General features: G+C 50.2%; 2 protein-coding genes across 6 annotated transcripts; one reads left to right on the top strand and one right to left on the bottom strand.

Moving 5' to 3' along the window:
- The first annotated feature begins 860 nt into the window (after window positions 1–860).
- Window positions 861–10,272, top strand: C1R (complement C1r). 2 transcript variants are annotated; one of them, XM_060024248.1, is made up of 11 exons: window positions 861–972; window positions 1,704–1,932; window positions 3,184–3,376; window positions 3,692–3,838; window positions 3,934–4,130; window positions 4,420–4,567; window positions 4,675–4,796; window positions 6,581–6,659; window positions 7,006–7,161; window positions 8,654–8,728; window positions 9,386–10,272. In XM_060024248.1, coding segments are annotated over exons 1-11 (2,118 nt in total). In that variant the 5' UTR covers window positions 861–970; the 3' UTR covers window positions 10,156–10,272. The 2 variants fall into 2 exon arrangements, with proteins under 2 accessions (XP_059880231.1, XP_059880230.1); XM_060024247.2 differs by lacking the exon at window positions 861–972 and adding an exon at window positions 1,481–1,608.
- Window positions 10,273–13,539: 3,267 nt separating this feature from the next.
- Window positions 13,540–23,091, bottom strand: C1S (complement C1s). Of its 4 annotated transcripts, none has more exons than XM_060024245.1 (12): window positions 22,927–23,091; window positions 21,907–22,064; window positions 21,463–21,670; window positions 21,088–21,265; window positions 20,100–20,225; window positions 19,098–19,297; window positions 18,531–18,684; window positions 17,913–18,028; window positions 17,424–17,502; window positions 16,770–16,898; window positions 16,131–16,205; window positions 13,540–14,769 (listed from the first exon to the last, which is right to left on the bottom strand). In XM_060024245.1, the coding sequence occupies exons 2-12, from the start codon at window positions 21,927–21,929 to the stop codon at window positions 13,970–13,972; spliced, it is 2,088 nt and encodes a 695-aa protein (XP_059880228.1). In that variant the 5' UTR covers window positions 21,930–22,064; window positions 22,927–23,091; the 3' UTR covers window positions 13,540–13,969. The 4 variants fall into 4 exon arrangements, with proteins under 4 accessions (XP_059880228.1, XP_059880226.1, XP_059880227.1 ...); XM_060024243.1 differs by having other exon boundaries at window positions 21,907–22,038; XM_060024244.1 differs by having other exon boundaries at window positions 21,907–22,035.
- Between the last annotated feature and the right edge of the window lie 1,088 nt (window positions 23,092–24,179).

Here is a 24,179-nt window from a genome sequence, read left to right as displayed (position 1 = left end):
TCCCCAAAGAGCAAAGGTTTAAAACAGGACACGATGGCCTGGAGGACAAGAGAGACGAGAGCCCTTTCTCCCTGCCGGGGGCCTGGCCTTCTCTCAGAAAAGACTAAGTCACTAGTGGTCGGTCTTACAGCCACACTGTTTGCCCAGCCCTAGGCAGCTGGGACGCTCAGGGGCTCAAACTCTTGACCAGTTTCTGAGGATAAGAGGATGTGTCTATCCTGTCCTCAGCTGCCCCCGCTTCTCGAAGAGACAAGTTCATTGGCAGGCCTGGGTTCACTGAGGTGGGGAAGAAGGGTCTTAAAACTGAGCCTGGCGCTGCTTTCCAGGGGTCACAGCAATCCTTGCTCTTCGTGTCATTGATGAGTGAAGTAGCCCAGGGCCCCAGGGCAACCGAACTCCATTCTCCTCTGTGCCCTCCTGCACTACCCTTCTCCAGCCCTTGTTCCTGTCACATCATCCTGGGCATTGAAACCCTGGCTGCTCCCAGACCAGGTGCCAGGCGACTAAGGACAGGAAGGGTCCAGGAAAGAGAGTCACCCTCAACTGCAATCTCCACTGCCCTTTTGGTAGGAACCTTGTACAACAACATCAGACCCCAGGAAGGTCCCGGAAGAAAGAGGGAATTCCCATCAGATTTAGAAACGAAAGTCTGGGCCTCCAACCAAAGGCTTTTTTCTGTCCCTAAAAATGCAGACCCATCTCTAGACCTTCCCCATGTGGCCAGCAGGTGGCACCACCATCGGGGATTTCAAAACCAAAACTAAATTACACTGGAAACAGATTTTTTTTTTTTTTGGTTTTTGTTTATGCAAATAGTTCATTCCCTACAACATTCCTCCCGTAATGGTCCCCCCCTTTTCCCCCTCATTCCCTCCCCCTTCCCTCCTCTGCGTGACTCTGCTCTCCCTGGACACAGAGTGGATGAAGACGCTGTCAGGAGAGTCAGAGACCCAAAAACAGGCCTTGAGAAATGTGAGTAAGGCTAATGGGGACCAAGGAGGGAGGGAGAAGCCAGAGCAGAGAATCCTGGGCACGGGAGGCAGCCCTGCCCCCAGAGTTACTCAGGGAGGCGGGAACACACTTCCCCTCCGTATATACCTTACCCCTTCCAAAGTGCACATGCGTGCACTCATGCAAACACATGCCCCCCGTCCCTCCTCCTGAGGGCAAGAGGAGACCTCAGACCCAGGAGGTGATGCCACCTTGCCTTCCTCCTCCAGCTCCTAGGGAGCAGCGAGATGGGGGACCCACTCAGCCCCGGAGAGGCGGCGTTTCATGCCCGAAACCATCTTCCATAGGTGGTTTCTCCCAGAGGCCTTTGCTGAGCCTTTGGGAGCCCTTTCGGAGAGCCGTGACTGGAAACCCTCACCCCCAATTAACGGGTCCCAAGCCAGCCCTATTCCGGGAAGGGGAGGGGAGTGATGGGACAGGGCAGAGGAGGCTGGGGAGAGAGGTGGAGGGAGCGTGATGACCTCCGGACTGGACACCGCCCCGGGGAGTGTGCACCAATGCCGCAGCTGCAGAGACCAGCCTCCGCACTCCACCCGCCCCCGCCCCCCAGAACATCTCTGTGAGGTCTAGAATGGGCCGAGAGGAAAACGCCCGGCGGTATGACCATCCCCACCCCCTCCACAGCCACTGCCCAAACTGCAAGGCTGCTGCACCCCCTCCAGCCCTACAGATACCTTTTTTCTTTTTGGCAGGTGGCTCTTATACGTCCTGGTGCCAGTCCTGTTCTACAGGGTGGGAGGCTCCGTCTTCACCCCTCGGAAGCTCTATGGGGAAGTGACTTCCCCTCTGTACCCCAAGCCTTACCCCGACAACTTTGAGACCACCACTGTGATCACGGTCCCCACGGGATACAGGGTGAAGCTCGTCTTCCGGCAGTTTGACCTGGAGCCTTCGGAAGGCTGTTTCTATGATTATGTCAAGGTAGGGGCTCAGGTTGGGTGGGCGGAGGGAGAGCTGGGTGTCTCTGGAACCTGGGAACCCTGTATAGGACCCTACCTGTGGACAAAGCCCCAAGCCTGTGAAAGCTGATGGCCAGGTGGGGTTTCTGAGAGTCAAGTGATGTCGTGGATGAGTGTCCACGGGTTTGAGAGCCCCTAGGGGAGCACTGAGGGGAGAGACACAGAGGGAAGGTACGGGCCCCACTCTCAGGAAATGTACTGCCTACAGGGATCAGAAAAACCTTCCCCATCTTCTTACTTGCTAGGAGCCTTTGGGAAATCGCTGTGCCTCAGTTTCCCTGTTTCCATGGAGAGTATCACCTTGGCTGCCACCTCACCAGGAACGCAGGGACGTGGGGAGGGGAGACGTTCATGGTGGTGGCTCAGGCATAGGCTTCAGCAAGGACAGGGAGCTGTCTCCTCACCTCTGTCATGACCAAGGGCACCGTCCCAGTCCCATCTTTCTACATCCAATAAAAATGAGATTCTTGACTCAGGATTCGGGTAGAGCACGCACACAGCCCATAAATACGATTCCAAGGAGACCTCCTGGAGGTTATAAGAGAATAACGTGAAAATGAAACATCTTCCTAGCCCAGAGGACTTGAGACGGCAGTGTTGGAGGCGAGGGGTCTTGGTGGTAAGGGATGGTGAAGAATGAGGTGGGGGGAGGGATGCCTTCTGCTCTGGAGGGGTTAAGGAATCTGTGAAGAAAGAGGTAAGGGAAGTTTGGCCATGCTTGCTAAGGCTACCAGGCCCCGGGGGCTCACGTTCAGCTGAGTCCATCACGAGGCATGGCTGGACGTGAGTGGTTTGACTAAGGCGAGGTGGAAGGACAGGGCAGAAGGTGAAGCAGACCATCCAGGCTCTAGGGATGAAGGAATGATAGAGGCCAGGTAGAGGCCACCAGGATTCCAGTGGGAGGCGGGCACAGGAGGAGATGGGAGTGAAGAAAGGTCTGAAACATGCTGGGGGTCATAAAAGGGGAAGGACGATGTTTGCGGGACAGGATAACGTGCAGAGTTAGCGGATGGAGATGCAGGGGACAGAGGAAAGGCACCTGGGGAAGCTTGCAACAGCCAGAACGCAGCAGGCAGAGAGCAGCTGGAGGCCGTCCAGCAAGGAAGCATGATCCGCTCGTCGGGACAAGAGAAGGATGACCTTCACTGACCCTCCACGTGGGACGTGTCCCCTCAACAACTGTCTCCCTACCCCACTGTCCTTCTTCCATCAGATCTCTGCCGATAAGAAAACCCTGGGGAGGTTCTGTGGGCAGCTGGGCTCTCCACTGGGCAACCCTCCAGGAAGGAAGGAATTTATGTCCCAAGGGAACAAGATGCTGCTGACCTTCCACACGGACTTCTCCAACGAGGAGAACGGCACCATCATGTTCTACAAGGGCTTCCTGGCCTACTACCAAGCTGTGGGTGAGTGGTCCCTGTGCCCGTGTTCTAGCCCTCATGTTGCACGGGGGCCGGAAAAGGAGAACCTTGACTCCAAAGAAGCAGGAAGCCTGGCCTTCCTTGCTTTTCCCAAGAGAGCTTTTTCCAGGAGGGGGCTGTCCACCTGAGCCCTGTCCCCACTGGGCAGTTCCCAGAAGGCGTTAGAGGGGCCGGGAGGCCCAGGCGGCCAGGAGCCGGCTTTGTCTGTTTAGGCCTCTGGTGAGTGACCTCGCTGAGACCAGCGCCACCACAGAAGTCCCCCGGCAGGAACTGAATGCTTCCTTCCGGAATCTCTTCCAGACCTGGACGAATGTGCCTCCCAGCTCAACTTGGTGGAGCAGAGTCCCCAGCCCCTGTGCCAGCACCTGTGTCACAACTACGTTGGTGGCTACTTCTGTTCCTGCCGTCCAGGCTACGAGCTTCAGAAGGACAGGCATTCCTGCCAGGGTGAGGTCAGGGTTGGGAGGAAGGGACCGAGCAAGGGCTCACCGGGCCAGCCCGAGTCTCCGGGTGACCCCCCCCTCCCGGCTTTGCTCTCACAGCCGAGTGCAGCAGCGAGCTGTTCACAGAGCCGTCGGGCTACATCTCCAGCCTGGAGTACCCCCGGCCCTACCCGCCCGACCTACGCTGCAACTACAGCATCCGGGTAGAGCGGGGCCTCACCCTCCAACTCAAGTTCCTGGAGCCTTTCGAAATCGATGACCACGAGCAAGTACCCTGTCCCTACGACCAGCTACAGGTGCAGCAGACCTCCCCACCCCCAGACGCCCTGTCCTCTCCTCCCATCGCCACGTGGCTCTCTTACCCCTCCTTCCTGCTGGACCCTCTGGCCAATCGGTACAGCAACGGCCAACATCACACATGAGTTGGGCAAGTTCCTACACAGCGGGCAGCTGGGTACTGGGGATCCCTTTTACCCTCCAGCTGAAAACATACAGAAAGCAGGATCCCCACCACCAGCACCACCGCCCCAGCCCTGGGGAAAAGTCTCTGAACTGGAGAGGTGACCCTCCCTCCTCCCCCATCAGATCTATGCCAACAAGAGGAACGTTGGTGAGTTCTGTGGGAAGCAAAGGCCAGAGCCCATTGACACCAGGAGCAACTCCGTGGACCTGCTGTTCTTCACGGACGAGTCAGGGGACAGCCAGGGCTGGAAGTTGCACTACACCAGCAAAAGTAAGGCTGCCCGGGGCCCCTCGCTGGCCAGCAAGGGGGCAGGATGTAGTGGGTAGAAAGAAGGCCAGTGGCTCTGCAATAAATGCGCCCTCTGCTTTCCCTGACAGTCATCAAGTGTCCCCAGCCCAAGGCCCTAGACTCGTTCACCATCATCCAGGACCTGCAGCCTCAGTACGAGTTCCGGGACTACTTCATCGCCACCTGCAAACAAGGCTACCAGCTCATGGAGGTAAGAGCCACAGCTGAGGGGAAGGAACTGGCCCAGCATCAGGAATAATTCGCATAGCCAGGCCCACAGCAGACTGAGGCTCAGCCCCAAGTGGAATCATACGTGTTTGAGCTGGAAGGGCCACCTGGCCTGTTCCAACTTGACTGCTCATTGGAAACACTTAGGATTTTAAAATACTGATGTCCAGGTCCCCCGCTAGAGCCTAGTCTATAGGTCTGGAGTGCAACCTGGGCATCAGGATTACTAAAAGCTACTCAGGTGGTACTACTGCCCAGCCAAGTTTAAGAGCTACTGGCCTTGCCCAATAACTCACTGTAGAATTAGGAACCAAAGAGGCGGGGGCGGAGGTGAAGTACAAGGAGCAACTCAACAGTACCGGGATTGTGTGCAGCAAGGATTACCACCAAACCCCCTGCCTCTTGCTCCAGGGCTCTGGGTTTGGGGATTTTGGTGTTTTTTTTTAAGACCTAACTGACTTTGTTCAATGATTCATGAATCGGGCAGCATCCCACCTAACAACAAGAAGGGGCTTCTTTTCTGTACATTGGTGGTCTTACCCCAGGTCCACCACCCTGTCCTCAGCTTTGCAGACTCAGGAAAATACGTGGTTTTCTCCACTGCTCAATCTCACAAAAGCTGGTAAATTAAAATGCTATTTTTGAAAAGCATGCAGTTGGAGTTACCCCTGGCCAGGGACCTGGGACTGGACATCCCGTCTTTGTTCAATAGAGCCACTTGGAAGACCTACTGTGAAACAGAGAAGAGACCTTTGGTTTGTCCTTCAGTTGTAGCAAAGTCACCGAACAAACCTTCTAAGTGTTACTGAGTGTCAGGCAGTGTTCTGGATGTGGGAAGTACAGTAAAAAGAAACACATATTCATGCAGGCTTCGTGGAGCTTACCTTTGAATGTTGCATCAAGCTGAGTTAGCCAGGTAACTGCTCCTCGCTCCAGGAAGGACTCAGTGTCCTAGACCCCTCCTCTCTGCTCAGGTGACAACTCACCACGTCCTACGTCCCCCGCACCCTTACCTTGGCATTTGTCATTCACATCATAGAGTTTTAAACAAGTCACACGGTTTCTCTCACATTATTCACATTTCACTGGGACATCCTAATCCTCGTACACATTCTCTTGCAATCAGTTCCAGAGCGAATTATCTGGGATGACTGTTGATCTTAATAAAACTCATTCATTTTGTCCAATTACTTTTCATTTCAGAGGGGGCCATCTCCTGCCCTGGTCCCTGCCATCTGCTCACCTACGACAGCACTTAGCATACGTCAGCATCCTCAAGCACCCTTGAAAGTGGCTGGGCTGCGCTAGTATTTTAGGAAAGGCCCTTGCCCTTAAGAAGACTACAGTCTAGGGGCGATGAGGTGACGACAGGTGTTCCAGAGGAAGAGAAACATGGTTCTACTTCAGGGCAGAAACTTTTGTTTCAATGCAGAGAACACACAACTGGGCTTGTTGTTTTTTTAATTTAAAATTGTGGGGTTCAATTGGACCTCAGTGGAAACAGGCAAGAATCTAGAGAGAGGATTATTGGGTCTAACAACCAGCCCTAGGTCTGACTTCCTGCTGTGTGGCTCACGTGCGCCCATGTGTAAGTCTGGTCTGAAAGGACCGGCTAGGAAGAAGGACCAAGGAGCCACGTCCATGGCTGCTAAGGTCTGAGGGCTTGAGAGATGACTTTGCATCCCTACTGCTCCCGTGTGGGCGAGGACAGGAAGGGAGCTGCGGCACCTCCTTGTACTAACAGCACCTCTATCTCTGATCAAACAGGGCAAACAGGCGCTCCTGTCCTTCACAGCTGTCTGCCAGGATGATGGTACATGGCATCGCGCCATGCCCAGGTGCAAGAGTAAGTTGCAACTCAGGGACGTGTCTCCCCCGAGGAGAAGGGAAGAGGGGTCTGGCCTAAGCATCTCCCCAAAAAGACCCTCCCCTGACTTATCCTTTGAAGCCTCTGGCCCATCCAGGAACCAGTCAGCCCTCATCTCAGCAGGACTGACAGGCTGTACCCAGGGCTGAATTTCGTTGTATCCAGTTCCCGTACATCACGAGAGCCCCCCACTCACCATAGCCCCCCACTCACCATAGCTTCTGCGGGTCCACTCCTGCTCTGTGGGCAGACTGCTCACCTTCCTCCCACTGAAGTTCCGGTACAATCCTTACCAGCTCTCAGACGGCCCTGTGTTCTCTCCAAGTCAAGGACTGCGGGCAGCCCCGAAGCTTGCCTAACGGAGCCTTCAATTATACCACCACGACGGGGGTGAACACCTACCAGGCCCGTATCCAGTACTACTGCCACGAGCCGTATTACAAAATGCAAACCAGAGATGGCAGAAGCAAGTCTGAGCGAGGTAGGGACCCATGCAAATGGCAGTCTGCTCCCTCTTGTTGGGACATCTTCTGCAATTTCTTCCAATAGAATCCCTACAGAGTGAATATTAAGATATTTATCCAGGGCACTGGCTTCAGAGGTACCAAGAGGCATCTAATAAAGCTGAAGAAGGAAACACCTGAACTGATACAAAGAAAGACTTGAATCTCATAAGCAGCTTCTTCTCACCACCATCACCACCACCACCATCACCACTACCACCACCACCACCACCACCACCACCACCACCACCATCACCATCACCACCACCATCACCACTACCATCACCACCACCACCATCACTACCACCATCACCACCGCCACCATCACCACCACCATCACCACCGCCACCATCACCACCACCATCACTACCACCACCATCACCAACACCATCACCACCACCACCACCATAACCACTACTACCACCACCATAACCACCACTACTGCCACCACCACCACCACCACCACCACCATCACCACCACCACCACCACTACTGCCACCACCATCACTACCACCATCACCACCACCATCACCACCACCACCACTACAGCTTTATCAGTGAGACTTCCTCAACCTTCTCCCCACATACCCTCTCAGGCTGCTATGTTGTGAATTTCTGCATTGAGGTTTACTAAATTACTCTCAAGTTCATCTGTGGGTATCTTTAAAACTTTTTTTTTTTTTTTTGCGGTACGTGGGCCTCTCACTGCTGTGGCCTCTCCCGTTGCGGAGCACAGGCTCCAGACGCGCAGGCTCAGCGGCCATGGCTCACCGGCCCAGCCGCTCAGCGGCATGTGGGATCTTCCCGGACCGGGGCACGAACCCGTGTCCCCTGCATCGGCAGGCGGACTCTCAACCACTGCGCCACCAGGGAAGCCCGACCTTGTGCAAATTATTTAAACTCAGTTTCCTCGTCTATAAGGTGGGGATAATGGTGCATATCTGAAAGCCTCACGGTGGTGCTTAAATGAGATAATGCAGATAAAGTTCTGAGCAATGAGCACCGGCACACTGTCTGTGATCAGAAAACATAGCTACCAGGAATTCCCTGGAGGTCCAGTGGTTAGGACTCCACTCTTTCACTGCCAAGGGTGTGAGTTCAATCCCTGGTTGGGGAACTAAGATCCACCCAGCACCGCCAAAAAAAAAAAAAAAAAAACCATAGCTACCATTAACATCTACGACCCAGCACCAAGATGCAATCACTGATGGAAGTTTGATAAGTTCCTTGCAGGTTTTGTGTCTACTTTCACAAATGGGGATCATGTCGAATATAATAGTTAAGCATTCTGATTTTTCCACTTAGCATTAAAACAAAAATATACGTATGGAGCCTCTTAACACTTTCAATAGCCCATCCACATATATTTGAACCTTTCCCTTTGATCCTTGACCTCTCCCTCCCGCACTTTGGTGCTCACTGGCCCCTGCCCACGACCTCCCAGCCTGAGCACAGCCCCTCTCCCCTCAGGGCAGTACATCTGCACAGCTCAGGGCACGTGGAAGAATGAGCTGGCAGGAGAGAAGATGCCTCGGTGTTTGCCAGGTGAGTGGAAACCCTCCACCGTCCTCTGTGGCCCTGGCAGCCCTGGCAGCCCTGCAGGGCCTCAGAGGAGGCATGGCACAGAGAAGGGAGAGACGCTCCAGCTTGAAGCTGAAGGTAGACAGGGGGTGAGGGAGGAATCAGGAAAAAGGCGAGGAGACGCCCCAGCAGAAGGGCAGAGGGACCCAGAGAGCTGGACCTGCCCCGACATTCCTGGACTTTTCACTGAGCAGGTGGGAGATGAGGAATAAAAATAAAAAGAGCAAAAGGGACTTCCCTGGCGGTCCAGTGGTTAAGACGCCATGTCCCACTGCAGGGGGCACGGGTCCGCGGCGCGGCCAAAAAAAGAAAAAGGAAAAAAAGAGCGAGAAAAGCCCCAGGAAGAATAAACAAGAACGAGGAGAAGAGGCTGACCGTACAACAAAGACGGAAGGGAGGGAGGAGAGAGAAGAAAGGGCCCTGAGCTAAAAAGAGGGGGCGAAGGGGAGGGAACAGACCGCGGTGCCGGGCGCTGACTTCTTCCCCCTCCCCCCCGCCCCCTTCTCCCCCACCCGCCCCCTTCTCCCCCCCATCCGCCCCCTTCTCCCCACACCCGCCCCCTTCTCTCCCCCCTCCCGCCCCCTTCTCTCCCCCCCCCCCCGGCCCCCTTCTCCTCCCCAGTGTGCGGGAAACCCGTCAACCCTGTGGAGCAGAAGCAGCGCATCGTTGGAGGCCAGAAGGCAAAGCTGGGCAACTTCCCCTGGCAGGCCTTCACCAACATCCACGGCCGAGGGGGCGGCGCGCTGCTGGGCGACCGCTGGATCCTCACGGCCGCGCACACGCTCTACCCCAAGGAGTACGAAGCGCAGGGCAACGCCACCGTGGACGTGTTCCTGGGCCACGTCAACGTGGAAGAGATCACCAAGCTGGCCAACCACCCCGTCCGCAGGGTCAGCATCCACCCCGACTACCGCCAGGAAGAGTCCCACAACTTCGAGGGGGACATCGCCCTCCTGGAGCTGGAAAACAGTGTCACCCTGGGCCCCAACCTCCTCCCCATCTGCCTCCCCGACAACGAGACCTTCTATGACCAGGGTCTCATGGGCTATGTCAGTGGCTTTGGGATCACGGAGGAGAGACTTTCTCACAACCTCAGGTTTGTCCGTCTGCCCGTAGCTAAGCGAGAGGATTGTGAGAGATGGCTCCGGAAAAAAAATAGGAAAGATGTGTTTTCTGAAAACATGTTCTGCTCTGGGGACCCGACTCTAAAGCAAGATGCCTGTCAGGGGGATAGCGGAGGGGTCTTTGCAGTGAGGGATGAGAAAAATGATCGCTGGGTGGCGACAGGCATCATATCCTGGGGCATCGGCTGCAGCAGGGGGTACGGGTTCTACACCAAACTGCTCAACTACGTTGACTGGATCAAGAAAGAGATGGAGGAGGAGGACTGAGCCCGGAATTCACTAGGTCAGAATCCAAAGAGCAGGGTGTAAAAAAAAAAAAAAAAGATTATCTAACCGGCTGTTGACAACCACTAAGAATCCATATTAAAATCACTGATGCAGAAAGACACTGTGTGAAATAAATTCTCTTTTCTATAATCCCATCCACACTCTTCACCTAAAATAACCCAAAGGTCACCTTTATTCCCCGCACCCCTCCCCAGGGTTGCAGAAGATATATTCCACAATCTCTAGTTATCATTGTTCTCTTCCATTTTTTTGTTTTGTTTTGTTTTTCTTTTTGTTTTTGCGGTACGCGGGCCTCTCACTGTCGTGGCCTCTCCCGTTGCGGAGCACAGGCTCCAGACGCGCAGGCTCAGCGGCCATGGCTCACGGGCCCAGCCGCTCCGCGGCATGTGGGATCTTCCCGGACCGGCACACGAACCCATGTCCCCTGAATCGGCAGGTGGACTCTCAACCACTGCGCCACCAGGGAAGCCCCTCTTCCATTTTTATAACCATCGGGTAATTGAATAGAACTCCTTCCAAATAAAATTTTATGAGAAAGCCCATTGTGTAAAATGAATTAAAAGGAATAAATGAATAAATAATAAATGAATGAATAAAACATCAGGATAATTGTAGTTTGCCAAGTTTATTTCAGTTCATATCATAAGGTGTTTCAAATAAATTCTTGATTATGTTGCATGGAAAATTGAAAAACAAGAAGAACAGTTATGCAGAAAGTAAAAAGTCACATTTTCATAGAATATTTTTCTGATTATAGAAATCATGGTAAAAGCAACTTTTGAGAATCCCAAAATCCCTCAAGCCCCTTCTGGGCTAGTGCTGTTTCAACTAGGGTCCTTCCCATAAAGTCCTCCTGGCTGCATTTTTTTCCCCCAGCATGAGGAGCTGATCCACCAGTCCATTTTCTTCTGACCAAAGAAATGTGACAATTCACTTGCTTTTTTAAAAGTTAAGTCTTTTCCTGAGTTTCAGGTGAAGCACACATGTTATTCCCAAGCGACTTGCAACGCCGTACGATTGATGTCTTTTAAGCCACAATGAATGATTTTCTAGCCCTTCTAGGCCTTGGTGATGAGCCTTTCCAGCTCCAAAGTCTCTGATGATGATTCACTTAAAACCCCTCCCTGCCCCTCACCCAGGGAAATGATCTGGTACTACAGCTAATGATGCAAAAAAACAGACCCATCCTACTGTCCAAGGCAGCAGCAACAAGCGAATCCTTTCACCAATACCTCGGCCTGTCCGCAAGGGCAGAACCCAAATAGACTAAAGATTCTCTCTGGCAGGGATGGACTTCCTTTTTCTGTTATTTGTCAGATTCCAGGTTGATTTTTTTTCTACTCCCCCAATTATTAAAAAGAAGGAAAATTTCCACATCACAAGCATGTTTCTTAATATTTTTCCAATTTTTTTTTTCTCTAGAGGAATCCCCCTTCTCCTGCCCAAAACTCTGTAGTCCAGGGTACACTGTCAACTCCATGGCACATGTGACGACAGGCAGGTAGGGGAAGGTAGTTGGCAGGTGTCGAGTTAAGGAATAAATAAATGGCTTTATGCTGCTGGGTTGATTTGACATGATACTTCCAGTAGCTTCCTATTGTTGGGTTTTTTGGGGGGTTTTTTGGCTGCGTTGGGTCTTCATTGCTACACACGGGCTTTCTCTAGTTGCGGCGAGCGGGGGCTACTCTTCGTTGCTGTGCGCGGGCTTCTTATTGCGGTGGCTCCTCTTGTTGCAGAGCACGGGCTCTAGGCATGCGGGTTCAGTAGTTGAGGCACGTGGGCTCAGTAGTTGTGGCTTGCATGCTCTAGAGCACAGGCTCAGTAGTTGTGGCGCACGGGTTTAGTTGCTCCGCGACATGTGGGATCTTCCTGGATCAGGGCTCGAACCCGTGTCCACTGCCTTGGCACACAGATTCTTAACCACTGCGCCACCAGAGAAGTCCCATTTGGTTCTTCAGACCTTTTGATTAGAGTTCTGGTTACTTCATCATGTGTTAACCACCAGCCTAATGTCAGCTGTTGAATTTTGCCCTTTCGGTCCATGGAAGATCAAAGTTCTTTCTTCATGGGCCACAAATATACCCCTTTTGGCTTCTGATAAAAACTGTTTTCCTGAAAGCCACGTGTCACATCAAACAGACCAGAGTGTCCCTGAACTCTTAATCTCAGGCCATGGCTTTCGTAAGACACCTTGTTAGGGCAATGGCCACCCTAAGATAGCTCTTCTGTCCTCAGTTTAAAAAATACTAATCTCTGCATAGAAAACAAACTTATGGTTACCAAAGGGGAAAGCAGGGGGAGGGATAAATTATGAGTTTGGGATTAGCAGATTCCAAACTACTCTATATAACATAGATGAAAAACAAGGTGCCACTATACAGCACAGGGAATTATATTCAATATCCTGTAATAAACCCTAATGGAAAAGAATATGAAAAAGAATATATGTATATTCACAAAATTGTAAATCAACTATACGTCAATTAAAAAAAAAATACTAGTCTCGGGCTTCCCTGGTGGCGCAGCGGTTGAGAGTCCGCCTGCCGATGCAGCGGACGCGGGTTCGTGCCCCGGTCCGGGAAGATCCCACGTGCCACGGAGCAGCTGGGCCCGTGAGCCATGGCCGCTGAGCCTGTGCGTCTGGAGCCTGTGCTCCGCAACGGGAGAGGCCACGACAGTGAGAGGCCCGCGTATCGCAAAAAAAAAAAAAAAAAAAAATACTAGTCTCTATTGTCTGGTCCTTTTTCACCACTAATCATTTTGTGGGGATGAGGAGTTGTTTGTTTGCTCACTTGTTTGTTTTTCTGTTCCCTTGGAAAAAAGTAGAAGGGAGTCTTTGGGTCCCTCCTCACCAAGACGAGCTATAACATCTCGGTGCACAGTTCAATCCAGAGAAGACGTTGTTGCCTGACTGACAAATTAACCAAAACCACCAGGAAAGCAGATGAGCACATGCTGAATTTCTTTTGTTTTTCTTTCTCATTGAGTCATAATACTGTATTATACCAATGCACACGAAAGGAAAAGTCATCTTCAGGAGACATATTGAAACAATTTATACCACAAAATTTTAGACTGAAAGATCTTAAACAGCCAATTCTAACTGTTGTATGTGGATGTCTGAGTGAGGTTCAAGTACATTTGATGAATTTCAAAAACAGAACACGGTACCTTGTGTTGACGTTACGCTAATCCACGATACTCAGTAAACGTCAATTGGAAGAGAGGAGAGAAACTGAGTTCCCTGTTTTCATGACAATTAAATATTAGCCGCTAGGGGCCCGAATTTCCAGGACACAACAGCCCATCGCACTCCCTTTCTATGGTGCTGAAGTCTTGATGTGGAATAACCAAGTCAGCGAGAACTGGGTTATAAACATGCTTTATTACCGGTAGATAGTAGACACTGATAATGATAAACTGCAAACAGGTAAAGGGGAACCAAAAATCAAGGGTGTGCCCCACAATGAATTGCAGAGTCAGAACTGGAACAGGAGGCAATCATCAGGAAAGAGGGCTCCCGGTGGAACAGGACAAGATAAGCGTCCCTTCCCACACTGTTGTCCACCGGACAGATTCAGGGGAGAGGACCCAGGGACTCCAACTACACTGAATGACCGACACAACGACATGATCAAACCCCACCTCCAACCAGGTATCCCAACAATCAAGTTCTAGTTAAATCATACTCCCATGTCTTCTCTCAGTCATGGTGAAATAATGGGATTATCGTGAGGAACAGAAAGCAACAGATGGGTCACAGCCTGTAGACAGGCTGGTGGGATCTGTGCGGTTAGCCTCCACCGGGGGCACTATTTTCCTGCATCGTCTTCATGATCCAGTCAACATAGTTCTTGACACGTGTGTAGATCCCATAGGTACCGCACTGGGGGCCCCAGGACACCAAGCCAGCGACATAGAATTTGGTATTCTCCTCATTAGGGACCTGTAGAGCAAAGGCCCCACCGCTGTCCCCTTCACAGCTATCAACACCCTTCTCACCTCCAGCACAGATCATGTTCTCAGTGAAAACAAAGGAATTTATATCTATTCCGGAACTTAGCCCCTTCAGCTCCCGGCACTTTGCTAAGGGAGCAATAGGTAATTTTGCCCCTCTGAGCTTAATAACATGATCTTTGGTATTTGTTCGGCCCCAGCCTGAGATCAGCCCCAGATCTCCCACTGAGGGGTTGTATTCTGAGGAGGTGCCTGGCAGGCAGATAGGGGAGACAGTGGGTCCCATTTTCACCGGGTCTTGCAGCCGCACCAGCGCAATGTCATTGTCAAAATTCTTCCGTGCTTCTGAGGCATCCAGGACCTTCCAACCGGGATGAATAAACACTTTCTCAGCAGTGAGCATCTGGGCCTTTGCCAATTGCGAAGTGACCACTGAGGTAGAGCCAACGTACATCACTGGGTCACGGTTTCCCTCCACGGTGTGGGCAGCTGTCAGCACCCAGTACTCGTCAATGAGAGCCCCGCCGGCCCGGGGGTTCGAGAAGAAGACTTGCCAGGGGAAATTTTCAATCTTTGCCATGGAGCCTCCAAATATCCTCTGTTTTTCTGTAAAGGGTTCACCAGGGACGCCACAGACTAGGGAGGAACAAAAACAAGATGGGAAGGGAGCAGGGCAGATTGCTGGCCCCCTGCAAATCCTACAGCCACTCAAACACCTGCTGGGCCTCAGCGTTCTCAGCACAACATAGCCAAATATTTGGTCAACGATCTCAGCGCCTGACTCATCCTGAACTGACCTAAGGACCAAACATCCCACTTTGCCAGTGCCAAAAGCCGGCTTGTGGGAAAGACTGGTTTAAACGGAGGCCGTGTGCGAATTACTGAACCCAAACGAGCCTCACACCATGGACAGCTTAACTCACAGTGTGGGGAGGACACTTCACCCCAGGCTTGGCACATGGGGCCGGGGGCCCAGCTGGGAGCCAGAGCTGGGCAACCCTGTCCTCATACAGGTGTTAGGGGAGGCAAGCATTCTACCCTCCTCTGATGCCCAGATCAAACACTTATCACCTTCTTCTCTCAAGTCCTAATTGCAGCGAGTCCCTCCTAGTGACCTGTGGACGGTTCTCTTTTTCCATCTTTCATCTCATCCCCCACTGACTGGATCCAGGTTTGATTGCTTTGCCATTACTGAATATAACTAAAACGGAATTTTATTTCAGATAAAGTTGCCTTTCCTAAATCCCTCACTAGTCAGCCTGAATGGACTCTGAGTTGAACATAACAGACAGACCTGGGTTCAAAGCCTAACCATGCCCCTTCCTAACTCTGAACTTGCACTGAATTCCCTCAACTGTAAAACGGGACCAATAACACCTACCCCAGAGCGTTGTTGCAAAGACTTAATTGAATGAGATAATAAATGCAATTGTTTGATTGCATTTGATTATTTGACTGAGAGCCAGCTCGGTCCCTAGCTCTCAATCACACTGTTGTTACTAAGAGGATGATTATTATTATTCTGGCTTTGCCTGGGAGCCTTCTCTACTCAACTCTGATTTCTACGCAACCCCTTATTCCTTTTATTCCTCTATATCTTGTTGTCAGATAGTCTTTTAATATAATAACTAGGCTTTTCGAGTAGTCTTGTTTCTGAATGTTGAATCCTCACTCTCTTATTTCAGGCCCTGTTTTTAGCAATCCTAGACGCCCTTACTACACCTACATTACCAAACCTAACTGGCCCAGACTCTGACACCAACTGTCACCAGCTGACTTTTCTCTTTCCCGTCCATCGGCCTGACAGTGTGGTTGATGAATTCCCCAAGGCCCTGGCAGGTCCACGGCCCAGCTTTGTCTCCACCTCACTGAGCTAGACTCTGGCAGCCCAGACGGTCAAGTCCCTTCCCAAGAGGATTACAGCTTCTTTTAGAAGGTGGGACCCATGCAACCACACCTGTGGCCGTGCTCCCTACACAAGCCTGAGCCCGGATTACCTGGAATGCATTTTGGCAGCTCTGCGCCCAGCAGCTCGTTCACCCAGCTCCCGTTGCCAGCGCAGCGATACTCCTCTGGAACAGCACAAGGGACAGGGGACACACTCACCATCACATCTTCTGGAGTCTGTCCCCCCCCCCCCACCCTTTTCGTTCAGAGCCTTAGCACCTCTGGGATTTGAGGAGGCAAAATCAGATCAAACCAACTAGAAAAGAATCCTGAGAACATCCTCCAAACAATCTCTCTGGCCCCTATCCTGCCAAGGGAGGGGAAGGAACAGTCTCCAAAGCAGAGGGAAGAGGGTTACCGCAGAGGCTGGGAAAGTGCTTCAAGTGGGAAAAGAAATTAAATTAAATTAAAAGCAATGAAGTGGGACATAGTGTGAGCCAACCAGACCTTCATCCAGCACCACCAAGGCCTCCCCATCGAGAAAGTCAGGCATCGTAGAATAATGACTTGAAGCTGGAAGCATCACTCCTGTTCTACATTAAATAGCTGGTCAGGGGGCTTCCCTGGTGGCTCAGTGGTTAGGACTCCATGCTTCCACCACAGGGAGCACCCCACCCAGGAAGGCTGTGCTATTCACCCTCCAACACTCTCATTCTTTCTTTCTCTTTTCTTTAATCAAAGAAACCTACCGCTTCTTTCATTTTCCATGTAGTAATATGGCTGCTCACAAGTGTAGCGAGTGACGGAACCAAACAGAGTGTTTTCTGGATCTTCGACTCTACCGTGCCGAATGGATTCGGGAGCGCCACAGTCCACGGCTACGAGAGGAAGGCAGGAGAGAGATGGTCAGGACGGCCACTTCCTCCCAGGAAGAGTCACTGGGCCAGTCCATCCTCCCAGCCGTGTTCCTCACTCCTTCCCCACTCCCCACATCCATAAGCACACCTGGAATGAATCCCCCATGTCAGCCTCTCTGTGGCCATGGTCTCCGACTGGCATCCCTCAACACCCTAGAGCACTGAGTCCCGCCAGGTCTGATAGCCGCTTGAAAGCTACAAGGACGAACCTGGTTCTCAGTGGTTGGTGAGGCCTCTGAAGGAATGGACCCACGTAATGCTATTAACTCTACCAATCTCATAGCCTCTTTCTTTGGAAGAAACCTGCTAGTCTGGCTGGGATCAGATCAGGGCTGGGACTCCATGACAGACTTCCCTTCAAAAACTCAATCTACTCTCTCATAAGCCTAAGAGGAAACCATGCATTTGTATCTTAATGCACTCATCTTTCCATTCCCTTTGGGAGGAAACAAAAAAAAAAGAGTCCCATTTTAAAGAGGTACATACGTTGACACCGCAGTTTGGAATTACTCCACTTTCCATTGCTTTGGCAAGTAGAATAGAAAGATGTCAAGCCAACACTTCCCTGGACAATAATAAACATCACCATTAATTTATAAGGAGAGATATAGGGAATCAAAATCCAGAAATGGAATCGATCTCTGGCCTTGGATCAATGAGGAGTCCTCACCACAAGAAGCTTGGGGACATCGTAGCAGAATGAACCAAGGCACCCAGGAGTTGGGGCTAAAAGACAACTTTGTCCCAGCATGTCAGCACCCCCCTGCCCCAGGAAGACCAAAGTCAAAAAGGGAATGTCAAGCTGTCCAAGGATCTTCATGACTGACAAGGAAAGACTAAAGATCCTGAACGGTTCTCTTTATGGAGAAGGTGTTAGACGTTTGCTGGAGCGAGAACGCTCGGTAAATGATTAGACAATTCCAGTACGATCATCCCGACCTAGGGACAAGAGAGAAGCCTCTAACGGTGCTTTACCTGTACAACTTCAAACCCATCCACGCAGGTTATCTTCACCACATCTTTGAACACATATTTTGCTCTATCAGGCTCCCAAAAAGAATTGGCAGTGACTTCTTTAGGACAAGGGATTGCTTGGAAAGGATAGGAAAAAACTTTTTACCAAATAGGAGAATCTCTATGATATTTACATCATTCTCACACTTTCTACAGTTGTTCAGTCATCCTCAATCCTGACGCCCAGCATTCCAATACGGAGGTGTCTAAAATAATACGACAGGGAATGCCCTGGCGGTCCAGTGGTTAGGGCTTGGCGCTTTCACTGCCGAGGGCACCTGTTCGACCCCTGGTTGGGGAACTAAGATCCCACATGCCACATGGTGTGGTGAAAAAAATTATTAATTGATTAATATGGCATTACTAATGAACCACCCCCAAGCTGTCTGCATTCACAGGTCCAGTTGAAAGATTCCTGGAAGTTGAGGCATTTCTCGCAACTACTGACAAGTTTAGATCCTGCTGAGGAAGTGAAGTATTCTCAGGATACCTGTCCATACAACAATCTACCTGTTTGGATTTTACATTGTGCAAGGACTTTGGTACCACCAACCAAAGAGCAACTTCTAAGTTACTCACGATCTCCATGGTAACGAAATTTCCATCCCTTTTTTTGCTCTGTTTCATCAGTTTGGAAGATGATATTGAGAGCATTACTCTTGGTTTCAATAGTTAGTGGCCCAGGGAATCCATTACCGCAGTAAGGACCAAATTGCTGGTTTCCTGCAACAAACTGAAGAGAAACAAAATGATGAAATCAGAAGAGAGAAAGAACTGAAATAAAAAGGCAAAGTGGAAGGGACAAAAGTAAAAATTAGGGCTTCCCTGGTGGCACAGTGGTTGAGAGTCCGCCTGCTGATGCAGGGGACACGGGTTCGTGCCCCAGTCTGGGAAGATCCCACATGCCGCGGAGCGGCTGGGCCCATGAGCCATGGCCACTGAGCCTGCACGTCTGGAGCCTGTGCTCCGCAACGGGAGAGGCCACAGCAGTGGGAGGCCCGCGTACCGCAAAAAAAAAAAAAAAAGTAAAATAAAATAAGAAGGAGGGGAAAAAAAGAAAAGAAGGGGCAGAAAGCTATGTAATTTGTCTTCAAGGAGAAATCTCTCTGTGTGAGTTGGGAGAGAAGTTCATCGTCCATCACGCACAAGTAAACTGTCAGCGCAGCGGCCCTCAGAGTCAGCTGGTTCCACATCAAAATCTTCTCTCTGCATAGTCACCACCACTTGGAACCCCTCCTCCAACAGGATCTGATAGTCACACCTCGAGTTCTCTGGGTATAGACTGGGATAATTGGGACTTGTGAGCTCCCCAATCGGTGTGGTGAATACATCCCCACTGCAGTTGACTAAGGGAGAAAAAGAGAAAAGGAGAATCAAATATAGAGTCAAGCAAAGGAGTCCCTGCCTTTTGCTATGATCCTTCTCATGAACTGACAGTCCACAGTGATTGACTGTCACATTGATTGATTGAAGCCCACATGTCACAATTTCATACCCAACACATATCAGCAGAGATACCCAATACCTACTGGGTTTCCATCACTTTGCTGATGATAGAGCCTTTCACGGTTATGGAGAGCCCCGGGTTGACACAGGCACCTATCTCTCTTCTCCAATTAATTAACTTGACCCTGTAGGTTTGTCTTCCTCCACCCTTGTAGCTCCCCTTCAGTTTACGGGTAACTAAAAATTGATGCCAGACTTCCCTGGTGGCGCAGTGGTTAAGAATCCACCTGCCAATGCAGGGGACACAGGTTCGAGCCCTGGTCCGGGAAGATCCCACATGCCGCGGAGCAACTAAGCCCGTGCGCCACAGCTACTGAGCCTGCGCACCTAGAGCCCGTGCTCCACAACAGGAGAAGCCACCACAATGAGAAGGCCGCGCAGTGCAACGAAGAAGAGTAGTCCCCGCTCGCCGCAACTAGAGAAAGCCTGCGTGGAGCAGCAAAGACCCAATGCAGCCAAAAATAAATAAATAAATTTTAAAAAAGAAAGAAAGAAATCAGCTTGTAAACTATTAAAAAATGAAAATCGATGCCAAGTCAAGGCTGAGGTTAATCAAGATCGAAGGGTAGACAAGCCCCCTACCGAAGCCTCAAGCCATTCCAAATCCCAGGGAACGCGCACCCTTCCTGATGCCAAGCTCACCTCCGCAATTCCTCATATCATCATGGAGGAAGTATTCTGGCGGGCAGGAGCAGAAGTAACCACCAATGAAGTTGTTGCAGAAGTGGCTGCAAGGGGAATCTGCAAAGTCTGTGCACTCATTTACATCTACAAAGAGTAGAGAAAGATTGAGGTCAAGGACAGAGACCTAGAAGGAAGAATGAGGTTAAGCGCCACACTGCAAGGATAAGAAAAGTAGGAAGGGTCTGTTGCTTAAAGACATTCAATGAATCACATTTCAGGATGGTATTATTCTATACTACTCTTGTGAACTATGATTCCGGAGTTGCGCTCTACCATTGCACAGCTGTAGGGGAGCTCTCAGTGCCAGAGACCCTTGATCTTTCTCACAAACAGAGCGTTTCAGCTCCAGAGACAACACTCTGCAAGCTGAACTTGATAATGTCTTCTGCAGGAAGGAACAATTAGTACATGTATTACTTTATATGCTGTTGGTACTTCTGTCAAGTCTAAACAATACTGTGGCTTTATGAGATGTCCTGATTTCATTTTACCCTGGAGATAGCTGGAGACGCACACAGAATTTGAAAGTTTGTTTGCCATATGTTAAATGGGTTTGAATACCATACATTCCTTGTGTGAGTCTTAACAACTTATTTAACTTCCTTAGTCCTTACTTCCCCTGTCTTTAAGTAGATCTAATAACACCTAGTTAAAGAATTGAGGTGAAGATTAAATTAATATAGGTAAAGTTCTTAACACAGTGCCCAGTTCATAGTGGTTCTCAATAAATTACTGCTTATTAACTCTTTTTTATCATTACTATCATCATCACCAGGATATGATTATGCATTTGAATTTCACAAAAGCAATTCATGGAGGGATCCAAGCCAAGTCAACACTTCATAAGAGTTATAAACAGAACCCTCCCTCCCTGCATTGCTCAATGTTTGTCCGGCTTCTAATCATGTGGTTGGATCAATGAGGCACACAGAGGGGTGAGCCTTACCTACAGCAACATAGTATGCAGCAAACCCAGTGAAACGCTCTTCGTTGGAGAAGTCTGACTTGAAGATCACCTGGAGTTTGTTGTATGGGACTTGGAACTCTTCCACCACTGGGGAGTTGGGATTCTTGCTGGTCCTCTGTCCACAGAGTTTCCCTTCTTCAAGACCTCCTGACATTATCTAAGAGAAGAGTCAAAAGAAACTAGGAAAGGGTAATATTTTGGTATGGAGGTCAGAGAAAAAGGGACAGAGAGACTGGACCATTTCCCATCTTAGGACTATGTGAGCACAGCTCACTGTATGCCGGTGGCACCCCCTCCTGCATCCTCTCAGCTCACCAGCCCAGCCCCATCCTTCACGTGCTTATTACAGTATACCTGCACTGAGTCATATGCGCAGTTCTCGGACAGCTCTATGTCCAGATGGGTAAAGTAAAGGTGGATCCCGTACCCCTCAGGAACTTCTATATCCCAAGACTTCTTTACTTCATTGGGGTATGCCTGAGGATAGTTGGGGGACAGGATCTCCCCATACATAGCAGGCTCAGCATAAACCCATGCCAAAAGGGAAAACAGGACAATGCACCTGAAAAAATAAAAAAGGCATATGGAGAGGTGGGTGACCCAGGTGCCAGCAGACAAGGGCAGGGAGAAGGGATGGGAAAGGCGAAGGGCACCAGCACATGGAGGAGAATCTTGGGTTGGAACGAAGCAAAAAGGCCTAGGTCAAAGCAAAACCCAGGCTTCAGATCTGAGCCATTTTCTTGAGAAGATGAAGGGAATGGGGTCCACATACATCTCCGTAGACCCGTGATCACTCACCACATCTCTGGCAATTGGTCCATCCCTGGTGAGCAGCTCGTCTCTTGGTCCTGGCTCTCTGCACCTCTGGACTTTGGACCTAAAGCGGTGGCAGACCTGGCTGTATTTGTCTAACAAGCACACACGCACCTGCTTGGGTGGTAAGGGGCCAATGTCACCTTGGTAAGAATAACACAGAGGTTCAACAGAGCCATATCATTAATCATCACTGGACGACACCCATCCTCTCACACTCGCCCTGGTTCTGGATTGAAACTACATCTTATCCTTCTCCCCTGGCTTCTCAGGACCTTCTCCCAGTTTTTCTCCAAAATAATGAGTAATTTCTCCCAGTTTTCTGCTTCCTCTGTTCTCCTCCCTCACCCTCAACACCCACCCCAGCCCCGACTCGTTCAGTCTCCCTCCTGCCCTAACAGAACAATATATATCCCCTTTTCCGCTCAGGATTTCAGGAGTCTTTCCCCATCATGACCATCCACCTATGACATGTCTCCCTCTTCTTTTGACAAGGATCCCCCTTATCACCTCGAACCAGCTCTCCTGACTGTGTATTATTGCATGTATTTCTCCCAATGACCACTGATGGAGGAATGAGCTCCTTTTCCTAGGGGAAGGCAGTGACCTTGGGAGAAGTGGTCTGAGACAGGGTTGGATGTGGAAGGAGAAAAGGGACAGCTGAATGACAAGAAACATGAAAGGAAAGGAAAGGTATTCCCTCAATTTCCTACCTTAATTTTCCAGTTTTTTTTTTTTTTTAACCTTTACTAAAAAGACAAGCCATCTCCCCACAGTTCTTAGAAACGTGTTGCCAAATATGCTTCTAACCCTGAAAACAGTGGTAGGTGGTGGGGTGACATGGGGGTGGATGGGGTCAACCTAAGAGAAATAAGTGGCCTATATTCTCCCTCTGGGTTCTGCTCTTTCCGGCCCTCCATCTTTGCCCAGAACCTTCCTATGTAAAGTTTTCTGCCTTCCTTTTTCCTCCATCAAAGCTCTGCTCTTTGATTTTAAGGTTTTTACCTTCAGAAGCTGATGGGAACAAGTGGGTCAGTCCTGTCTCTCTTGCCAGTGGGCGTGCCGGGCAACCCTGCCGGCTCCCAGGAAGAGCAGCATAGGGCCTGGGTGCAGGAACCTCCGCCTCCCTGTCCTGGTTCCGTTCCTGTGATTCTCTACCCCAGTGTGCATATCTGAAATTCCCTGATCCCCGCAAAGAGGGGGCTGGGAGACCATGACTTAGGGAAAGGGGAACTCAGCCTTGATCTTGGAGCTCCCTCTGCTTTTGAAACAAGAACTGCATACTGAGGCCTGAGATTCCTCTTTCCCAGGCCACAGGGGGAGAAAGGAGGGATTGGGGAATTTCACCAGTTGCCTAATGCTCTTTTTCAGCCAAAGGGTGTGTTACAGAGTTTTCGGGGAAGTCAGGTGATTTGTGGGAAAAGGAGGGCATTAATACTGTAGAGAAAAGCCAAACCCAGAAAGTCCAGCCCTCCAACTGCGTATGAATCATGAATTATCAGAAATGCAGGTCATCTCTGCCTTTAAAGCAAACATAATGGTTGGATAACGACTTATACCTAGATCCCAGATGCTGGGGGGTGGTGCTTTTTCCTCTTCCTGAAATCCCCTCCACATCTTCACACATCTAAATGATATCCACCCATAAACCTGCAGTTCAGATACAATCCAGAGTCCTTTATCCATTACCCTTGGGTCAAGATATGCTTCAAAATTCAGAATTTTATGGCCTTTTAAAAGACAGTGCAGGGAATTCCCTGGCGGTGCAGTGGTTAGGGCTCTGCGCTTTCACTGCCCGGGGCCTGGGTTCCACGGATCCCTGGTTGGGGATCTAAGATCCTACAAGCCGCGCAACAAGGCCAAAACAAAAAAATAAGAGAAAAAAAAAAAGAGAAAAAAAGAAAAAAATAATAATAAGAAGAAGAAGAATACAGTGCCAATGCGGCATACAGACCCAATACCCCAATATTAGGTAACATCTCCTCCTGTCCCTCCCCCCGCAAGGGGCTGAGATAACATTCCATCATCAAACATTAATATTTCTGCAGCTAAACAGGCTCATCTTCACAGTGGGTAGAATAACTAAAGTTATCATTTAGTTATCATTCTATATTATATTTATAAATGACTTCACATTAGTTCAAATTAGGTTTTTCTGCCAGATGAGTTTTGGTACCAAAAAAACCCCACTTTGTTTCCAGAGCCTTTTGGAATGTAGAGCTTCAGATAAGGGACCGAGGGGTGGTGGGCGTGTACAA

This window comes from Delphinus delphis, chromosome 11 (assembly GCF_949987515.2).
Source record: "Delphinus delphis chromosome 11, mDelDel1.2, whole genome shotgun sequence".
Lineage (NCBI taxonomy): Eukaryota > Metazoa > Chordata > Mammalia > Artiodactyla > Delphinidae > Delphinus > Delphinus delphis.
The sequence above is the reverse complement of the archived record's forward strand: the minus strand, read 5'-3'. Positions and strand labels throughout refer to the sequence as shown.

Coding starts and splice junctions, on each gene's coding strand:
- C1R (XM_060024247.2), top strand. CDS start 1,583: ATGGGCCGAGAGGAAAACGCCCGGCG. Junction 1,933..3,183: donor GTTTCTATGATTATGTCAAG/GTAGGGGCTCAG, acceptor TTCTTCCATCAG/ATCTCTGCCGATAAGAAAAC. Junction 4,568..4,674: donor GTTGCACTACACCAGCAAAA/GTAAGGCTGCCC, acceptor TTTCCCTGACAG/TCATCAAGTGTCCCCAGCCC.
- C1S (XM_060024245.1), bottom strand. CDS start 21,929: ATGGACCAATTGCCAGAGATGTG. Junction 21,266..21,462: donor GCGCATATGACTCAGTGCAG/GTATACTGTAAT, acceptor CTCTTCTCTTAG/ATAATGTCAGGAGGTCTTGA. Junction 19,298..20,099: donor TGATATGAGGAATTGCGGAG/GTGAGCTTGGCA, acceptor TTTCTCCCTTAG/TCAACTGCAGTGGGGATGTA.